At 29.9% G+C, this 20,365-nt stretch overlaps 1 protein-coding gene across 2 annotated transcripts in view; it reads left to right on the top strand.

The window, feature by feature from the left end:
• The window catches only part of LOC111057617 (calcium-dependent secretion activator), a 131,813-nt gene that overhangs the window by 36,890 nt on the left and 74,558 nt on the right, over positions 1 to 20,365 (top strand). For both annotated transcript variants that reach the window (XM_039443064.1, XM_039443063.1), the window contains exons 7-12: positions 2,966 to 2,995; positions 6,974 to 7,018; positions 10,337 to 10,363; positions 15,239 to 15,332; positions 17,133 to 17,254; positions 20,054 to 20,198. In XM_039443064.1, the coding sequence (XP_039298998.1) occupies positions 2,966 to 2,995; positions 6,974 to 7,018; positions 10,337 to 10,363; positions 15,239 to 15,332; positions 17,133 to 17,254; positions 20,054 to 20,198 (463 nt within the window). The remainder of the gene's footprint in view (positions 1 to 2,965; positions 2,996 to 6,973; positions 7,019 to 10,336; positions 10,364 to 15,238; positions 15,333 to 17,132; positions 17,255 to 20,053; positions 20,199 to 20,365) is intronic.

Genomic DNA, 20,365 nt, shown 5'->3' with positions numbered 1-20,365 from the left:
TGTAACTCAAATATTCTTAATATAAACACCCATTGTGTGGTACATCATTTTAAAAGCCTCTTTAAAACAAGAAAAATGGCATTAATAAAGATGCTTTATAATTAAAAATTAAGTATTATAGAACATTTCATTGATGCCAACTTTCTTGTTTTAAAAAGTCTTTTAAAATGATGTACCACACAATGGGTGTTTATATTAAAAATATTCGAGTTACAACCCCTAAGTCACCACCTTTAAGAGGGGTTGAAATTCAGTTGTACGTCAAAAGGTAGTATTCCACCAATAACTTATCCTGAAAGTTACAGTATTATATCTACAACAGTCTCCAACTTATTGAGGGGTTCCCATACATATGACTCACTCTGTATATTATTATGAGGTTGATAATTGAAGTTTTTCAGTTTATTGCATGATAATTTGATATGTATGGCACCGTACTCCCCAAAGCAGGGGGGTTGGAAACTCAGAGATATGCAGAATCTTTTCAAGATATCCGCAGTGCACCAGAGGAAGGGAGTTTGGATTTTGTTTATATTTTCTTTGGAATTTTCATTCATTTAGCTATATTTCACGTTGCATCAATCTAATGAAATCACCTCAGAAGAAAATTGTGGTAGGTTTGAATCACCTTGTATATTCAAAGGAATAGCAAACCACTCCACTGTCGTAAAGATGTTCATTTTCATCACACTGGTCACTGGTTTCATATCTTTCCATCCCATTACTTGACATGAGCTGTACAATGAAGTTGAAAAACTAAATACTGGCAACTAGCTAGAAGGTCTCGACTTATTTAGACGATTGAATGATTTTTAACATAATGTTATAATAGACCAGAATACACTAGAACATATTTGATTAATTATTGTTTCATTGATGTCATTTTAATAACTCATCAATACATTTCATTTACTATTATTTAGAGAATTCCCAACTCATACCTCAATTAATCAATCAAATCATGTATATACAGATATAATAAATAAGCTTGGAGTTTGTGAATCTCAGACTGGTGATCAATTTTCCACCCAATTAGATGATGGAATTGATTAAAAAACTCTTTTTATGTGAATAGCTGATCTAACAAACATCCAGAGAAATTAATATTAGGCTTTATTGAAAGCATGCATGTTATCTACAGCTCATTGAAATCATAATGCTTGATTTGTCCGACCATTTGTTCTAATGGAAGTTTGTAATGGTGAAATTCAGCAGTTGAAATAGTTCTCACCTAAGTTTTAGCCTGCTTCAAGTGCATATCAGATAATTACACTTCTTAATCAACATCATCACATAATTTTCATCACATGCTGCTGCTTTTTACTAGAGCAATTCCTATAGATTCACATCAATATTTCATCACCCTTCAATAATTAATATTACGCACTGCATATTCCTCATCTGTCATTTCATTGATCATTGCACTTGATAGAATTTGGAAAAATAATTATAGCTAAATTTCGAATCTTATAATCAGGATCAGCAGACAGCTTAACAGATAATGTATTGTCGAATCAGTAATATTGTGAGTGTATTATTTTGTGTTGTTGGAAACATTTCGCACCGGTATAGTGTTCGTGTTCCTTTTGGGTCATACACTGAAATTAATATTTATTGAAAATTAATAATATGCTGGATGTTACTCCATTTTTATCCATTACTACAGATGAAAATGATTTGATAAGGTAATTTTCACAGAACTAGATCGTTATATGTATGCATTTATTGCAATATACTAACTAAATAATAACTCAACCTGGATAATTGTTCAAACTTACATGAAAATCATTGTCTCTTTTCTACATTCTCTTCATTTTACATTCAAACAAATATTCTCTTTTTCTAGTATCTTCTCATAACTATCTCATTTCATTTTGTATGATTGTTATGAGTAACTTGGAAAGTACATCCCCATTTTTATTTAATTCATTTCTCTATTCAATCGTACCACTTTTATCAATAAATTCCTTTAATCTCAATTGACTAAAATTGTTGGCCCGTATACAACTGTATAAAATAACAATAATAAACTATGAGAAAAAACGAAATTTTCAAGCTTTCGGAGCTTCACAACTCATGTTTCACTGCGCTGTTAATTACTGTCGGATTCAATTATTAGTGTAATATTCTTTTCTCAATATTCTCTTTTCATATAAATGAGTATAATACACATTTCTGTCATCGTATAACTCTACGTATTTTTTTGCAGTAGACATGCATAAATCATGAAATTCACTCCGTAAATCCTATTGAATTGGGTAATCTCCAAATTAATAATTTTAGATTATCCTTGGATTATTAATCCTAACGACTCATCTGAATAATGACTTGGGTAAAGTTCAATGACTTCAATAATTTAATTGTCAAAAGATTTTTTTCCAACATAATGTTTTCAACGTTATTCTAGGCATGAAATCAATGAATACCGTTTACATACATGACACTATTAATATACATTCCAAGTATTTTCGAACATTTCACATGAAACATATCTATCTATATATTCACGTTACTTCTCATAGTAATAATTAAGAACAATTAGTTATTTTTTTATTTATGGAATCAATTATATGATGAATACAACTGAAGTTGTGTCTTAGAGGAGATTCTTGAACTGAGCTCAATGAGGGACATTTCGTTACGTTCATTCTAATAGTGATTGGTTTTTGATTTTCGTAAGTGTCCAACGTTTCACGTGTCTATAAAGCGTGATTGCATCTGTTTTACTCTGAGTGAAGCACCATTGGTTGTGGTTTAAAGGCAACGGAACTCATTCCATTGAAATGCATCTGGAATTGTGAGTGAAATATTAACAAATTAGAAACTAGTCATTGTGTATTTGTAACCAGTGCGGTTGAAGACACTGAATCGGCACTATAACTGTGTGAAATGAATCCGCCTAATCTTAACACATCAAAATTCCGCATTGGGAAAAGTTAATCCAACATGATCTTCAACTCTGCAGCTCTGGAGTGGATCACATCTATAAGAAAAGGTCGAATAATCTTATTCTACAGAGAATGAATACAGCTACCCTTGCATGCAAACTTCACATTCCCTTCAAGCTCCAACGTTCATATCAATTTTTGCTATCGGACTCAAATTTTACCATTAATAATTAATTATTTATTAATGATTTGACTGATATTTTTCTTGCTACAATAAACAAGAAGTATATTTTTCACCATCTTGCAAAATTCTAGCAATCACACCACTTGTTTAAATATACTGTACCAGAATACTGGAAATCGTTATAATATCTAAAATGGCGCATTTTGAAAACATAGTGGTCTGTTCTACAAGAGCGTCAAATTTTAATATTCTTAGTCAAACAGTGAATTGATGTTGATTTTCAGCTAATTTCAGATCAGCTCTATGACTTGAATGAAATTAGTACGTAATTATATACAAAAATATTGAATCCTTGTTTCAAAACATACGGTAGTCATTTGATGAAATGTATAAATTCTATATTTCATGCAAGAGCTTAATTCTCTCAACTATTAAAATGTTTCTCAACTCCTATGGTCTGTAGTTTATTATTTCCACAATATACTACATGTTTTGCCTAATATTGTGGTTTCATTGTTTGTACAATGAATTATGGGTTTGTTGAAATATGATTGTTCTTTCTGCTACTTGATAAATTGAAAAAAAAAAATCATTCTCATAATGATATTTCAAGTATAAAGAATCAAACTGGGTTGTTATTCATCTTATTGTTCACCCGATTCGTTATAAAAATTGAAAGAACTCTATTGAAAGAAGTTGAGAAAAATATTTGTCAATAGATTATTCGAGTTGGTCTTGGAGTTTGATTGGGAATCAATGCCTCTCCACCCATGAGATTTCTTGCTTGATGTTTTTATTCTCTATATTCTGTTGTTTAAAACTTATCGGTGTTCCTTCTCTAATATTGCTTTTTGACCTCTTCATGTGTGCATGTTTGTCTACTGTTCAATATTAAGTGTCAAGTTCCAGTGCTTTGTGAAACAAACCCGAATCAAATTCTAACCAGCTTTTTGTTCTAATATTGTTTTCGATGTTAATTGTTTGATCATTTTTCAAATAAAAAAAAGTATCATACGTGAGTAATGTCTATCACCTTTAGTTGGCTATTATCACCAAAGAAATAATAGTTATTCTGATTATTGTTATCACAAACGAATGAATAAAAAAAGCAGAACTTCCAATGTACATTACCATCTTGAATTTAATACACCATAAGTTTAGTTACAAACGTGACATCATCGTCTTGCTTATTCTATTTGAAAGATTCAATATTATAATAACGTTTTTGATGCAGCCAATTTAATATTTTACTCAAGAAAGAGCAATGCTCAGTACTCAATCAATTTTTGATCCCTGAAATTTATTTTTTAAATTCGTCCAGAGCAGAAGAATTATTCTTCTAAATTCTACTTCTCAGTCCATGTTCAGTCTGAATCTCTTATCTTATCTTTCTTCAAAAACATAAACGTCATGTTTGTAGGAATGTTCTACATAAAAATACCAAAATTCATTGATAAAATTCCTAAATATGACTGAAATCCTTCTCGTACATTTCAATATAAATCTCAATTTGATAAGGCACGATCTTTGTTAATTTAAATTGTTATTTGATTGTTCAGAACTTACTCCCATCCTGATATTTTGCAAATTCTCATTTCCCGTGTAATAGAAATGAATAAAGTAAATTTTAAATGATGGAGCTCAGGCTTTAGGCTTGAAACACATTTTTGATAAATGCTAATGAATGGTTCTATTAATTGTATTATTCGAATTATTACTACTAGCAATAATACTAGTACGGGAACAAAATTTGTGTGGCTGGTTGCATCTATAATTTTGTTTCAAAGAATTGATATTTACTTTTATCTGCTATTGATAGATTAATATCAGGTCCAAATATTAAATATGAACTTCATTCTCTCACACACATATGGAACAATCTTTCAAATAGGATATTTCCTCCTTTATAATTTTATTTTTCAATCTTTGAATAAAAACTTACTATTAACTGAGCTACTCACTTTGAAACAACTATGATTCGGATCATTTAGTCAAGCAATAAAAAATTACAACCAAATCTGCTTTTTAATTCGAATCACTAGAATTTTTCACAATTCATGGATCTTCAGTTGACCTATCGTCTTTTAAATTCGCGTATGTGAAGCAATGCAAATTACTAGTTCCTACATACTCATCGTTTTTGTTATTACACATTTTACGTATTGTGTGTTGTCTCCCTAAATTTTATTTGATTACCCGTCATAATCAATGTTGATACAACTAATAATTTGATGATGCACTTGACGACTGACCGTATCTAGAGGTTTTTTGACAATTTTGCTTGTTAAGTGTGCAGATCTATGTGAGTGTGTATATGTTTGTATGGACTGTTAAGGTTGATAAATATATTCTACTATTCATCAATGCCAGCTTGTTTGGCGTTTAGTATGTGTATGTTACCATTTAAGTGCGAACTAAATTCTTTTTATGGAAAATACAAATTTATATAATCGATTAACATTTTTATTTACTTCGTTTAAATGATTGCGTGATATTCTGTTAAAGTGTGTTAAATCTGCAAAATAAAATTTTTATTTTGTAGTTGTAGACTTTGAAGAAGATATGTTGAAGTAGCCTGCCTACGTAAATTTGAGATTCTATTCTGCCTACCAAGACATATTTTTGATCAAAATCTTAATTTGCAATTTCTCAAATTTTGGGTTTAAATCTGTTATTAAATTACCTTTTTCTAATAGGAATAAACTAATTTAAAAAGAAAGAGTTGGCCACTGAATAAGGTTTTACAGGTATAAGATTTGTTCTAAAAGGACTTGTACAACTCTTGTCATAACATATTCAAAAGAGCCAAGTAATATATCTTCTTGAAATTGATAATGATTATACTGATTATTATATTATTGAATAATAAATAAATAAATAATGATGATCATTATAATACTGAGAGCAATATTATTCAAATTAACACAATTTGAAAATTTCAATTTCAAAAATTTCAAATTGTATTATTTTATCATGGTATTCCACCAATCAAATCATCAGATAAGTTCATAATCTTATTCAATTTCAAATAAATTTGTTCAAACTGTAATAAATGAAGAGAGCTCTCTGTATATTTTACTTTACAAGTATTTAAAAACTTGGACATTTTTTAAAATCCACTAGGTTCCAAAAGTTTCAATATAAGATTTATTTCCATCTGATATTTCAAAAATATAAGAATAAATTACTACCGTCAGTTAAATCTGAAATTTATTTCGAATATCCATGCTAAAATTATTGGTAAAAACTCTAGAATTGATGTTTATAAAGAACTTTATAATTTCAGTTTTACATTATGTTTATTCATGTACAGTGCTGTTTGTTTTGTTTTTTTCACTATGGGTCTGATTAGACGCAGTGAGAATTGAGTTGTCATATTGTATAAATAAATAAATATTGAACCTACAAGCTACAATCTTTTTTTCAAATGTGGTACTGGTCTTTATGAGTTTTGTTACATTTTTCGCTTGTTCCATTTCTTATGAACGTTAAAAGTATGTTACATGAATTTAAAATATTGTCCTACATAGATAGTCCGAATCATTGTCAGTATTCATAGTAAATCATATGTATTTATATGAAATAAGACATTGGTGATTGTTTTTTTTTAAATCATCAGATATTGTCAAGTTTCATCACGCATTATACTTTCTAATGGTAACATACATATCATATCTATATGTGAATTGTCAATGAATCTATTCACTAGTTGTCAAATGTCAGCTGATGAAAACAAAGCTTGCTAAAATCAACTAAATTGATGAGGCTTTTGATGGCGATCAATGTGGATTCCACTAACTGCAATTGACAATGTGAATTTAACCAACTTACCCTTTCCTGCTTCCTTCTTCGTGATTCACGCCAATAATAAGACTCGTATTGTTGTGTCCCTTCTTCATAGTATACACAGGACATCCATAGCAGGTACATTACTTCAAGTAATGAGGTATGCATTAAGTCTGTGTTAAACCTTTAGATTTGTAGTCGAGGCATGAGTGCATGCTTTACTGCAGTTGAGAGTTCTGTGCATCGTTCTGTCTAGGTACAATTTGTCATCACTAATTTTAGATATTTGATCATTCAATTCGTGTACAATAGATAGATTACTCTGATTGGCCCAATCACATCAATATGTTTGGTCATTTGTTGGCTAGATTTGGATTTATTGTTCGTATTTGGTGAAATAATCTGCGTTGTGTTGAAATTGATTTTCACGGTATTATTATAAATGTAATCTTTTCGTTTTTGCTAAAAGATGCTTCACGGTATTTTTGAACTTTTTACATGTAACGTTTCAATTTCATCTACACTCAAGAGATATACTAGTTGTAACAACCCCTCACTATTGTAACTTCAAGATCAACCAAGTTGTTCTTTGATTCTTCGAATCCTTATTATGACTGATCCTTTTCTACCATGTAATGATTGATTTTAATAACAAGGCTCTCTCTATTGTGATTTGAAGTAACAAAAATTCCATTAAAGAATCAAATTCGAATCATAAAAGGACAAAAAAATTATAAATAACAATAATTTGAAAATTTAGTTTAGTTTTGAATTATAACTTCTCTAACTATACCAAAATTTGATCAATCGTTATTGTTACGGTATTCTTTATATCATTGGGAAATAATGATAGAATTCTATTTAAACATTACCAAAACAACCCATCTTATGTTTATCAATCATAGCCTTATTATTAATGAATTAAAACAAGCTGACATTCTCATACCAAACTCAAATCAATTTCAATTCCAATGGATTAATTGATAGAGTAGTTTTTCTATGAGTGTATTGAATCAAATAAGTTGAAAGAAATTGACAACATTAAGAAATAAACCTAGTGTTTTAGTACCTACTAGCAATCCTAGTTAGTCAATACTACATCACTACTAGATGAAACTGTATACTTCAGATTTTACTATCACTAGTATGTGTGCATATACAAACATTTTTGAAACAATTGTCAACTGTAACAATCACAAGTGCAAAGTAGATTAATTTGGTGCACAAGATCTACTTTTGAGATAATATGGATCTCAAGTCTAGCTTGTTACTAGATAACACACCTCTTTGACTAGACCATAGTTTGTCATTATAAGCTAATGATTTCACCTATAATACTATTGATGTCTTAGAGTTGAAAATATGAATTTATGAGAAAAAACTTTTGTTTCTATAAATCTGAATTTTCCCCACTATTTTGAAGTATATTTTACTGGTATTCAATCAGTGTTTGTATCAAATTGTTTTCTTTTTTAATATGTATACTTGGGCCTGTTAGCTAGGCCTTTTTTATCAAACTAGGCCCGTTCTAAACATTCATATTTTTTCGCACATTACTTTTATTCATACATATTAAATTGATCCGAAAAATTTCATATTTTCCCTTACTTTATTATTAGCCTAAATAGCATTCAACATTTTGCACTAAAATCATGAGTTTATTTAGCATGTTATCAGGGCGATAATAATATATATATTATCAAATAAAGAATTGGTATAAACTATTATGTAAAGTAAGCCCTGTCTTTCAAGTATAATATTCAAATTACTGTAGTGCAACGATTCCACAATATCAATAGAAAAGTGAATAAACACCTTTTTTAAAATACTCTTCATCACTGTACAACTCTGATGAATCAATGTTATCCATTGATTTTTACCTCTACATTTTTCCTCATTTTATTGTCATTCTATTTAAACTACATCAGGTGCAAATGATGCTAGTAACTTCGATAGTATTTTTTATATTTCCTCTAATATTAAAAAATAATTTCATTCACATTTTGTCTCTAAATTCAATTCCAAATCAAATCCACCCCCGAAATTATACCAATGCTTCCCACCACACTTAACCCATTTGCTTCCACCACTGCTTCATTAGTTTGCAAATTAACATTTTTTGTAGTACTCATAAATTTTGAAATCCAAATCCAAGGATTCTTGTTGGAAAGTTTGAAGTTTTTTGTTAACATTAGAATTAATAATCTCACATCCTGAGGAATTTTTTTCATTCCAATTTTATCATGAGTAAATTTCAGCATGTCATTACAATAACCTAGTGAGATTAGACAGAAAAAATTTGCTTCCCATAATGTGAATCATTTCAATAGTTGTGTTCGTGCATACAAATAGTTATATTGTTAAGATTTCTAGGTATGGTGTCGAATTTTTATAACGTACCTGTTCATTTGCAGGGTATCAAAAGTATCGTGCAGAAAAGCAAAGTTATCTATTTGAAAACTAAAATCCTTCTTAAATCATGTAGCGACCAAGTTCAATAAGTTCACTAAGTTTTATAACTTGTAGAATCAACCATTCAGTGCTTCACATTTGTATTTAAAACTTTAAAATTTGTCTAATAAATTGCAAGTTTTATTTATTTATTTATTTATTTCGAGTAAGTTGATGTAACATTCTCAGTTAAATCTCTAAACTAGATTGATAGTTTTCAATAAATTTGACTCGGGCCATTAGAAATATTCTAGTCATTTCAGAATCTACTGTTTATAATATCCAAATGATACTGTCACTTTCATTTTTCTCCTATTTTCATATATATATTTATTTTGCACCGCCACCTTAATCTCCATAGTTCTTCATAGCAAATAAATTATCTCCTCTCTACGTATCATACATTTTAGTATCCTGAAAATCTCTGTGGCATTATTTTAAGTGTTGCTTTACTCATTAAAATTGAGAAAAGTTCATTATGGTGTTTTATACTGGTTTATCAAATAACTTGATAATCTTTTCAGATTATAGTTTCTTGTTACTATATCTTCTCACTACAGTATTCCCATAGAATTTTAGTCGAATTTCCAGTTAACAAAACATATGCAAATACGCAAATCATGCCATCCAAGTATTACAAATTCCAAGACAACTTAGCAATCTTCAGCAATACTTATGAAAGTTGAAAGCATTCCTGTGATTTTTAGGGTACCTATGTAGGATTTTCTTAAACTATGTTGATGAGTATAACGTGACCTAGCAGTATTCTTATATAAGTATGGAAAATTTTCAATTGTATAATTTTACTTAAAAAGTCATTACTTGGTACTCTGAAGTTCTAAATCCACTAGATTTCACCCTCAATTTGTATTTCTAAGCTGTTATCTATGTAGGGAAATTCAATTGAACTTTGGATATATTGATAATATTCAACCTCTGTTTAGTTGATGATTATGCAGGTAAAAATACCTGGAAGAAACTTTATCGATTTTTGAAGTAATGATATTTGTAATTTTTGTTTAATGAGCTTGGAATGTGTCGGAATTCAGATGAGGTAAAATATCCTGCTTTGATTATACAATTCATGTAAAAGGTAGTTTGTCAAAAACCACGACTAGACTCTTTAAAACAAATTTAGTGAATAGTCAGGACTGCTCTTTTACACTATAGTAGTTTTTTCATATTTAAATAATCTATATCTATTGACAAATTATAGTATGAGAATGGAATCGGAAATATTTGTCTGGAAATAGTAAAATTTTCGTTGAATGTCGATGGCTAAATTGTAATGCAGTTGCGGAATAAATTGTTTCTGATGAATGCATTACAAAATGCATTTGAAACTTATAATATATGCATTCGCTTTTGTGAACTTTATCGAATGAAATTTATTCTTGAAATCTTAATTTATTTCGTTCTTTTATAGCGGAAATGTGAACGATTTTTGTACTATATAGCATATGTTTCGCAAAATGTCTCAGTTTTTCCTAGCTTACTGTATCAGCTACGCAATGTTTCCAATTTTCGCTGAGTTTTTTATCAAAGCTTCAGTATGATATAGTTAATATTGTTGTATGCATGAATTTTGTTGATTAGTTCAAAATTGGATCAAAACTTTCGATAATCTGAGATTGAAGCAAACTTGTAATCATAGTACTTTATTTAACGTCGCTGCTTTACTGAAATAAATTTTTTATTTATTTGTGGGAAACTTAGTTTCACATCTCTCACTCAATATCTCAGGCCATGAAATTTCATAATTTAGGCAAATCTTATTTTATTGAATTTTCTCACTTATAACATAGTAAATCATTCAGATGATATTTTCTTAGATGCTACTTCAAATTATGAAACGCATCCCTGATTAACCTGTGTTGCAGATTCTATCAGATCAAGTAACCATAATCTAAAAGGTATAAAATGATCATTTCCCATCTACGAAAATCCTACTTTTTCACTTTTACCTTATACTCTTTTGTTTGTTACTGATAATAACTATTGCACTTTCACTATCCTAATCCAAAACTAGCTTTCACAGATTTAGAAATCTTGGAATCTGTTACTTTTCATAAAAATTATCTTAATTCTCCATTCAATTAGGAAAACTGTTTACACTCCTCGTCTTAACTTCAATTAGGAAAACTGTTTGTACTCCTCTTAACTCAAAAAATCAAATTGCATAAGTTTAGTCCTTTTAATTCAGTGTATTGTTATTGAGAAAATTTCAATTTTTCAGTAAAGAAACTTCAATTTTTCGCAGCTTGCATAGCTCAACTTCTAAAAATTTGAGACCAAAATTATCAACCACTATCAATCCATTAGAACCTCAATTTATAAATAATATCAGCTTTTATAGTTGCGTAAACTTTGAATCATAAATTTGGTACAGTTATTAAATTCAAAATAATTGATTAATAGCAATGAGAACAGTTACTAGCCTCTATCCATCCTCGGTAAATTCAGAATCTTCAAGTAGAATTTTCAAGTTAATCAGCTCATTAATTCATAAGTGATAATGCGCCAATTTCATATTTCCTATCCCGTACATGTATTAGACAATAATTCCTTCCTTTATCATATTATAGATTCCTTGAAAACCTTTGATGCTCCAATGAATTTATAGTCGTTGGTGATTTTCCTTGTGGTTTACTGAGCTATGTAGGATAGCAAAAAATGTCATTAGATATTACTAATTTGAAATTTGAATTTCTCAGTAACCGTTTCCAATTTAAAAATGTTTAATCGAATCTACAGAAACTCATTTATTTACTAAACCATTTCCTGGATCAATTGTTAAAAAAAAACAAAATTTAATCAGATGCTCCTCTTGTTGATACAGCATGTTTTATTATATTTTAATAAAGATGCAAATGCATGTGCTATTGATATTAATAATGATACAGTATTATGAATAATATTACTATTATGCTCATATATAAAAATATCTAGTCTGTATCTATATACATAAAAAATGAATTCACTCCAACTTATTCGTAATTCTTATTGAAATTGTGGAACCGTTACTTATTGAAAAAGTTTAAATTCCTTTTAAAAGTTCAGTAAATTCGACTAAGATTGAACTTTCACTCATAGACAGTCATGAAGGCTATCTAGATTCTAATCATACTTCACTAACCCTGTACTGTCTGCAACTTTTTTAAATGAATGTGAGAGTTATGGGTTAGAATGATTTCTATTTCTCTACCTTTTCAAATGTAAATTATTATTTTATGTATTTATAAGAACTGAATTTTCCAAAAAAATATATAAAGAAACCTGAAGTGTTTCACTCCATAATAGAAAACATTTTGATTTTCAAGTAATTTAAAGTATTATTATCACTTAATTTGAAGTATTCTTATCACTTTTATGATAAATAATGAAGTGAACTTGTAGTGTAGAATACATTAATCACATTTTTATTATATTTTGTGATTGTTCTTGGCCTTAAAAACTGGAATACATCTTGCGGAATTTTCATACTGATTACTATTTTCAATAGATTGAATAATAATAAAGTGTCATACCTCGAGGAAAATTAAAATTCCAACGACTATTTTTCAGTAACTGAGATGATTGGAAAAAGTCGTATTATCGTGATTTTCAAAAAATATTGTAGACCCATAAAATCCACAGTTTTACTCTCAGTAGCAATGGAACATAATCTCATCAATAACATATTCAAGCATGGAAGGGGTCTGAGTTGCCAGTTCTAGTTGAAATGCGTAGATGGATTAAAAAATATTAAGCATGTGGATTTTGCAGATGAAAGACTTAGTGCAGTACCGTACTATGAAACTAATACTTGAATAGGTTGGAAAACCAGTAGACTTCTATCAATGAAATAATGCCACAATCGAATACACTAGAATACAATTTATCCTTGAGCAGGAAAATGTGCGATGAGTTCTTGTTGAGCACTGTGCAGTGTGCATGATTCTCGTTAGAGATACCATTTTGCCTGATGCAAATCTCTTTCTTAGAGAAACCAAATTTGAACAAATAAGCTTGTAATGTATTGAGATAACGACGATAAGACCAAAAATATTAATTAACCTCATTATTTTTTTTAAATCGTTTATGAATACGAATCTTAAATCGTGGCATTCCACCTAGTAGTAATTCAAAGCCAATCCTACAAAAATAGACGGAAATTCATTTTATTATATTTGGACGAAATCAGTTTCAATTATATTGGGAAAAGCAAGCTAGTCTCTTGTTCATAGTAATTCCTTAATTGTAGATGGGCTATGAAAAATCCTTGAAACAGAGGAAGTCACTGAAGCTCGTTTATTGAACTCACAACCCATTGGAATCAACCACTTAGCAGAGCATGACATGCATAAATTAGCAGAAAAAACTGATACTACCGTAGTTAGATTTCCAAACTTACAGAGGCAAGGTTTCTGATTTTAAAATAATAATATTAGCCTTTCAAATATAATTTATGAAAGTAATCATTAGAAAAGCATGAGATTATAATCCAGAATTTCTGGAAAAGAATGTTCGTGAGTGATTCTCATCGATTCATTAATAATAATTATTATGAACGATAGACATTTTTATCTAGCTCCAACAGTACTGCAGTTTTCTTTATAGATGTAGACTTTAGATGGAGTGAAAATTTTCTATTTGGAAACTTCTATTGATACTTGAATTGTATGCCATTATTGAATGATTATTACCTCAAATTGTGCTTTAAAAAATCAAATATTTTTCCTGCTTTCCATATTGTGATAGCAATAAAGGTTTTATAAGCTTTCATTTGCAGGTCCAATTTCATAGTGAATTTGTTGCCGACTATTTTCATGAATTCAGAAGTAAGGTAGATCAATGTATTAATCAAATTTATTTGAATTTTTCTTTGGCATGCTTTCAATCTTGTCATCTTTCCCACAATTCGTGGGAAATATGTTTTTGCTAGTTTCTGGCTATAACCGGGCCCTAACCATGCTTCTTCTTCTTCTCAATCAAGTTACACATTTTTCGTCAAAAGTCTCTTAATAATGGAATCAATTATCATAAATAGCTATTTCATTATTTTTTAAACGATGCATAACTTTATCAATTCCGCAAACTGATGAACAAATTTTCATTTTTGAGTGAATAATTCTACTAAAAAGTCAGCCTTTATCTGATATTGGAATTTATATTTTGTTGGATAAATAGGGATAAATAATCAATATATAATATTTTTTTGGAAACTTTCATTGCTCAAAACTGGGCTCAGCCTACTGTCCTCTCCCGATCAAATTGAATTTTATGATTTGTGACTTTTAATAAATAAATATGTAATACAATTTATTCTTAAGCTAAGAGCTCCACTCAGTTTCTATAAATGAGGCATGCTAATATAAGTTATAAAATGGCTAAAATCGAGTGCCTGCTTTGAAAAAAATTCTTTCATTATTTCCCAATTGAATATTCAATCAAGTCCTGCTTCAGCCAGCTCTTCAAAAATTCTTGAAGCTAAGAATAACATGCTTAGCAATATTCGAATCTCAAATGAAGAGCTAATTTTCCTTCATTGTTGATAAAAATCAATGCTTATCAAAATTAGTTATACCTGCTGCTGCTCAATATATTAATACAATGACTAAGTAAAGTATAAAACATAAATGAGCGTGTAATATAGCTTCATGTGTGACAAGTAAGTATTGATGTTTTGGCTGTCATGAATGACGACATAATTATTAATTCTAGCTACCTATCCATAGATAGCTTTGACATGTAGGGGAGAACAAAGCTTTATGTGAACCATCTGAATTTATACTCGAAGCTCTCAATAAATTCATTTTCTTATTTAATGGAGCCAATAGTGCCGAGTTTTATGGAGTATGGATGGTGTTGTTGATTATGATGGGTATAATGCATAATATCTCGCATTGGTTTTGCAAAATGCAAATTTCGAAATGATAATTGATTACAGATCTCAAGGATCCTTAGCAAAGTGCGACGGGGATTCCGCGGACAACGATGCTACCTTATCAAAACTGGATGTGGTTCTCACCTTTCAACTGGAGGTAAATTTTTATTTCAGACATATCAAACCGATTCAACTGGAGCAATTTCAATTGAAGACAATTGGTTGATTGATCGAAAATAGTTGATCCAGGTGACCTGGAATTCACCTGTATGTCTATCCAATTTAATTTTTATTCCTGAGACCCGTTTCTCGAACTTGGCAAGTTACATATTCACTAGTAATTTAAACAGACTTTCTATTTTTCTGTTTCTCATGCAAAAGTCACCTATCTTTCTATCTTTCTTTATTGTCTGTGTAATATTTTTACAATAATCAGTGTCTTTTTTCTTTCAATTGACCAGTGAAGTCACCTTTTATTTAAATTTTTATTACTAGTGAAAACCGGCCAAAATTTTCACTAACTCAATCGATAGGTAACTAATGCTTTTTCATATGCTGACTTTTTCATTTGGAAATACACATTTAAAAGTTAATAATAAAATAATACATTATCTATGACAGATGATTGAAGGTTGAGGAATATTATTATTTCACTACAGAAATACACGATGCTCTTTAATAGTAACAAGTTAACATAAACAACATATGATGATCCTGAAAGTAACTGGTCCATTATTATGCTATATTAGCCATACCACGAGATGACATTAAGAATGTTAGACAGGGTTAGTTTCACAAGTGAATCTCCAGTTCCGTTAAAATTTTTATGTAACTTGTGACTTTCAAGAAACGGGCCCATGGAGGTAAGCTAAAACAAGACAATTCAGATTACAAATATCTATGCAGTATCACCTTCTTATACAAAAGATGCAATTTTACACAGTTCAAAAACATATACACAGAAATAGCATATACATAAAATATAAAGAAAATAAAAGTGCTCATAATAACTCCATATCATGCATATGATAAGGTTCACAATTCGGATATTAGCAATTATAAAGTTTCAAAGCTAATGCAATTAAAAACAAAACAAAAATGGCACAGCTAAAAAGAGAGAACTTAATTTTTGGCAGTGAGTACAGTTTATCAAATCAAAGAGAAAAAATAAAATAAAAATTGTATAAGGAGTTGAGTGCAGCCGCTGCAACCTCCAACCCCTACTTCGCGAACTTTTGCGAATAATCTACTCATGAATATCCCAGTGATAATGGGTCGATTAAATATAAACAAGTGGCTAGCAACTAGTCATTAGTTCTATCTAGGGCAAAAATTCATTTGAATAATCTTGTGCTAGTTCTAGGCAGATGCAACTAGAAGTCATCACATGTTTCCCGTAATTTCTTAGGGTATGATGACATTGGATGCACATATTATGTGCAAGTGTACGTGAGATGATGCATGACCAAGTGCGCAGATAAGAAACAAAATATGGATAGTGATAGGAACACTCACAATGAACGTGTGCACGTACAGTGTGAGCAGCTACAGCCAAGTATCAACGTGCTTCTGTGGCTCATTCCAGATTTTGTTTCTCACCTGCGCATTTGGTCATGCATCATCTCGCTTATGCACTTGCACACATTTTCATCCAAATGAAGCAAATACTAGGTCTAGTAGGTGTTACTAAGTCAATTTTTACTGACCAAGTCTTGAAAATCAATCAGAATTATCAATTGCTAGCTTTTATTCAACCGACCTATTTTTCTGTTCAATTTCCTGTGTTATAATCGGAAAAATAAATAGTTTGGCCTAATTAACATCACTTTTAACACCTTTTCCATGAACTTATAAGTATGACTAGTCATTATCGGCTGATTTAACTTTCGTGTGGTAATGAAAACGATCTTCAATTTGTTTTATGTTTTTCAAGCTGTTTTGTTGTTGGTTTTGTTAGGTTCTGGTGACAGAAGTGAAGGGATTGAAGTCGTTGGCCCCCAACAGGATAGTTTACTGTACAATGGAAGTAGAAGGAGGTGAAAAACTTCAGACTGATCAGGCGGAAGCCTCAAAACCAATGTTAGTATTTCATTTTATTGTACGAAAAATTAGTAATACTCTCAAGTAGTTGTAAGAGAAATGAAATTGTATCCGCAAATATAACGCTGTGCGTGGGTACGATTTTTCAGTGACAGATTACTCATTATAAAGTTAATATATCTCTTGTAATATTATTGTTAATGCTATCTGAAAAACTACATCAACATTATTATTCAGTTTAAATTTAAATTCACATACACGTGATACAGTATTCATTTAGTGATGACTACTATTAGACTGCGCTCAGTGATTACCCTGCTTACGAACTTTTATCATATCACCGATCGCACACAAATTGAGTGCTCACACGTGATATTACTTATCCATAAGAATGTACAACTACCTACAGTAGTCCGCAATTTTCAAGAATTTAACTCAACTTTATAATTCATCACAATTAAGTATTATTCTATTATAAATATCACCAATCTCATACTTTTTATTCCAGCTGGATATTATCATGAATATTCATAGTAGTTAGTTTTGAACACTTAAACACTGCCAACACAGAAGGTGTTATTCTGTTGGCAGTGCAGAAGGGTTTACTTGCTGTACAGTTTGTGTGATGTGTTGTCTTTACAATTTCTGTACAATTTGTGTTATATTCATGCTGTTTGTACGTATTTCTTTTTGGTAATAAATAAATTTCAAATTCAAATATTACAATGCAATTAATTTTAAAATATTTATTTGTGAAAATGTAATATAAGATTGTGTGCTTGTTATATGTGAACATCAAATCAAATAAAAAATATCGAGATTTCCACAGCACAGATAAAAATAAAATGAAAGTAAAAGAAGTTTAAAAAATCAAACCACCTGCAAGGAAAGATCTTGTGCGCCTGCGCAGGTAGGAGTTGCTAATAAAAAATAACAATTAACTGTCAAATAATTAATTTTCAATTTCATTGATGCATCTTCCGTAGGCTTTGGAAGAATACATGCGTATAAGTTCGATCACCAATCTCAATATAAAAAATCATTCCCTCTTCGAACATGTTTGAATAATAATACAGAGAATGAATATTCTTCGCATGGGCTATTGTACTTGTGTGAAAAGAAGAGTCTGAATCTATCTATGTAATAAGAGAGAGTAGGGTTGTGTTTGTTTGTGTGTTCGTTTGTTCGCATCAAAACATGTCAACTTGTGGATTGCATACCGGAAAAACGGGAATGATTTAGATCTCCAAATTTTGAACATAGATTCTAAAAATATCAATCTCGTGCACCTGGAAGCCCAAATTTCAATTTTCCTTCTAAATTTTTCAGAATTAATGTTCAAATTCATCTATGCTAATTTATGCTACCGTACATGAAGTTCCATTAGGCTACATTGTTGCAGCCCAAAGTGTGTTTTTTATGAGGAGGTTCCTTATAATGCTGTTACAAGACTATAATTTTTGAATTCCTGTGTAGCACAACGGTAAAACGCTAGCTTAAGGAGCATTGGTTCCTCGGTTCGAATCCCGATGTTTCCCAATTTTTTTGTTCTTAATTTTTTCCCTCGAAACGTATTATTATCAATTATTTTTTGAAGGAATTTGTTTTCATTACAATTGAACTTGGATTTTATTAAATAATCATTTTTAATGTAAAATTTTGCCACCAGTACAAATGAATTGGACATATGCTGTAAGCCTATCATTGAATTTCATAAGAAAAACATGAATAGATCACAATAAAATAAGTAATAATTTATATTATTCAGTTATAATGTACTATCAGACACGAATTCCCAGTGAAACGAGTATTTTAGGTATTTTGTTTGGAATTGGGAAAACAAAAGGCTGCCTGATTCAAATTGAGGAGGATCTATATATATATATATATATATATATAATATATATATATATATATATATATATAATATATATATATATATATAATTTGTGTAGAGGAAGTAATTAAAAAATCAAATTGATAAGAAAAAGATAGAATTATACAAAATATAGAAAAGAAGAAGGAGGTTGAAGCCAACAAAAATGTTTGTTTGAATCACAGCAGCTGCTGGGTGCACACACGTCCGCAAAGAGAACAATCGAAAAAGCTCACTAATTCAGTCAGTAGGTAGTAATAATAATAAATTAATAGATAAGGAATGAAAGAAATAGGAGAATATTATAGCGATTCTGTTCTCTGGAAGGAACGAAGATTTTTAAATAAAGGAGAAACAAAACATATGAGCACTCACATCCATTTCAAACCATTTGAATCTTTCATCCGTTTTCGTATATATTTCTATAATTAATTTTCGTACATGGAGAATGAGTGCTGCCTTGGGATTTGAATTGTATTAATTCACTGCTTCTTTTTATAACTATTTATCCATTCAATAATTTGAAATATGGTACGTATATACGTGGGTAATTATGATTTCTATTTACTTGTAAATTATTCTATTTTGAATTTTTTGGTCTTCATAAAGGATTTGAATTTTAACTATTGCTAACAAATGAATGGCACAGATTCATTTGAAATGATATTGTGATTTCATGGCATGATTTATTTTTCAATCAAGTGTATTGAATAGAAATAATTATTGTCATTCCTCATAGAATAATTTGTGACATTAAATTATGCTCAATTTTCATGAGCATAATATCTCTCCAGAAATGGTTATTGAAATTATAATAATTGATATTATGTGTATGTGTCTTATTATGTTTTTTATATTATAGTGTTGTTAATAATTATATATGTGTTTTTATGTGTATGAATATTTTTTTAATTGTATAAATCTTAATTATTTTGTTGATAATTTATATTTGTATTATGCAGGTGGGATACGCAAGGTGATTTCACGACCACCCATCCTTTACCAGCGGTTAAAGTAAAGTTGTACACAGAAAACCCAGGAATGTTAGCATTAGAAGACAAAGAACTAGGAAAAGTAATTTTGAAGCCTACGCCTCTATCTTCTAAGGTAAATCTTTGGTTTCAGTATCACTCAGTCAATTACTGCATAAGGTTATCGCTGTTTTTCCAAATCCCACCATCTATTATAGATACATTCAGAATATCAAAATGCAAATCTGTTTAGAACCTTCATCCTACAAAGTTTCAATTTTATATATGATATTTTCAGAAATT

Source organism: Nilaparvata lugens, chromosome X, assembly GCF_014356525.2.
Source record: "Nilaparvata lugens isolate BPH chromosome X, ASM1435652v1, whole genome shotgun sequence".
Lineage (NCBI taxonomy): Eukaryota > Metazoa > Arthropoda > Insecta > Hemiptera > Delphacidae > Nilaparvata > Nilaparvata lugens.
This window is presented reverse-complemented; position numbering and strand designations above follow the sequence as displayed.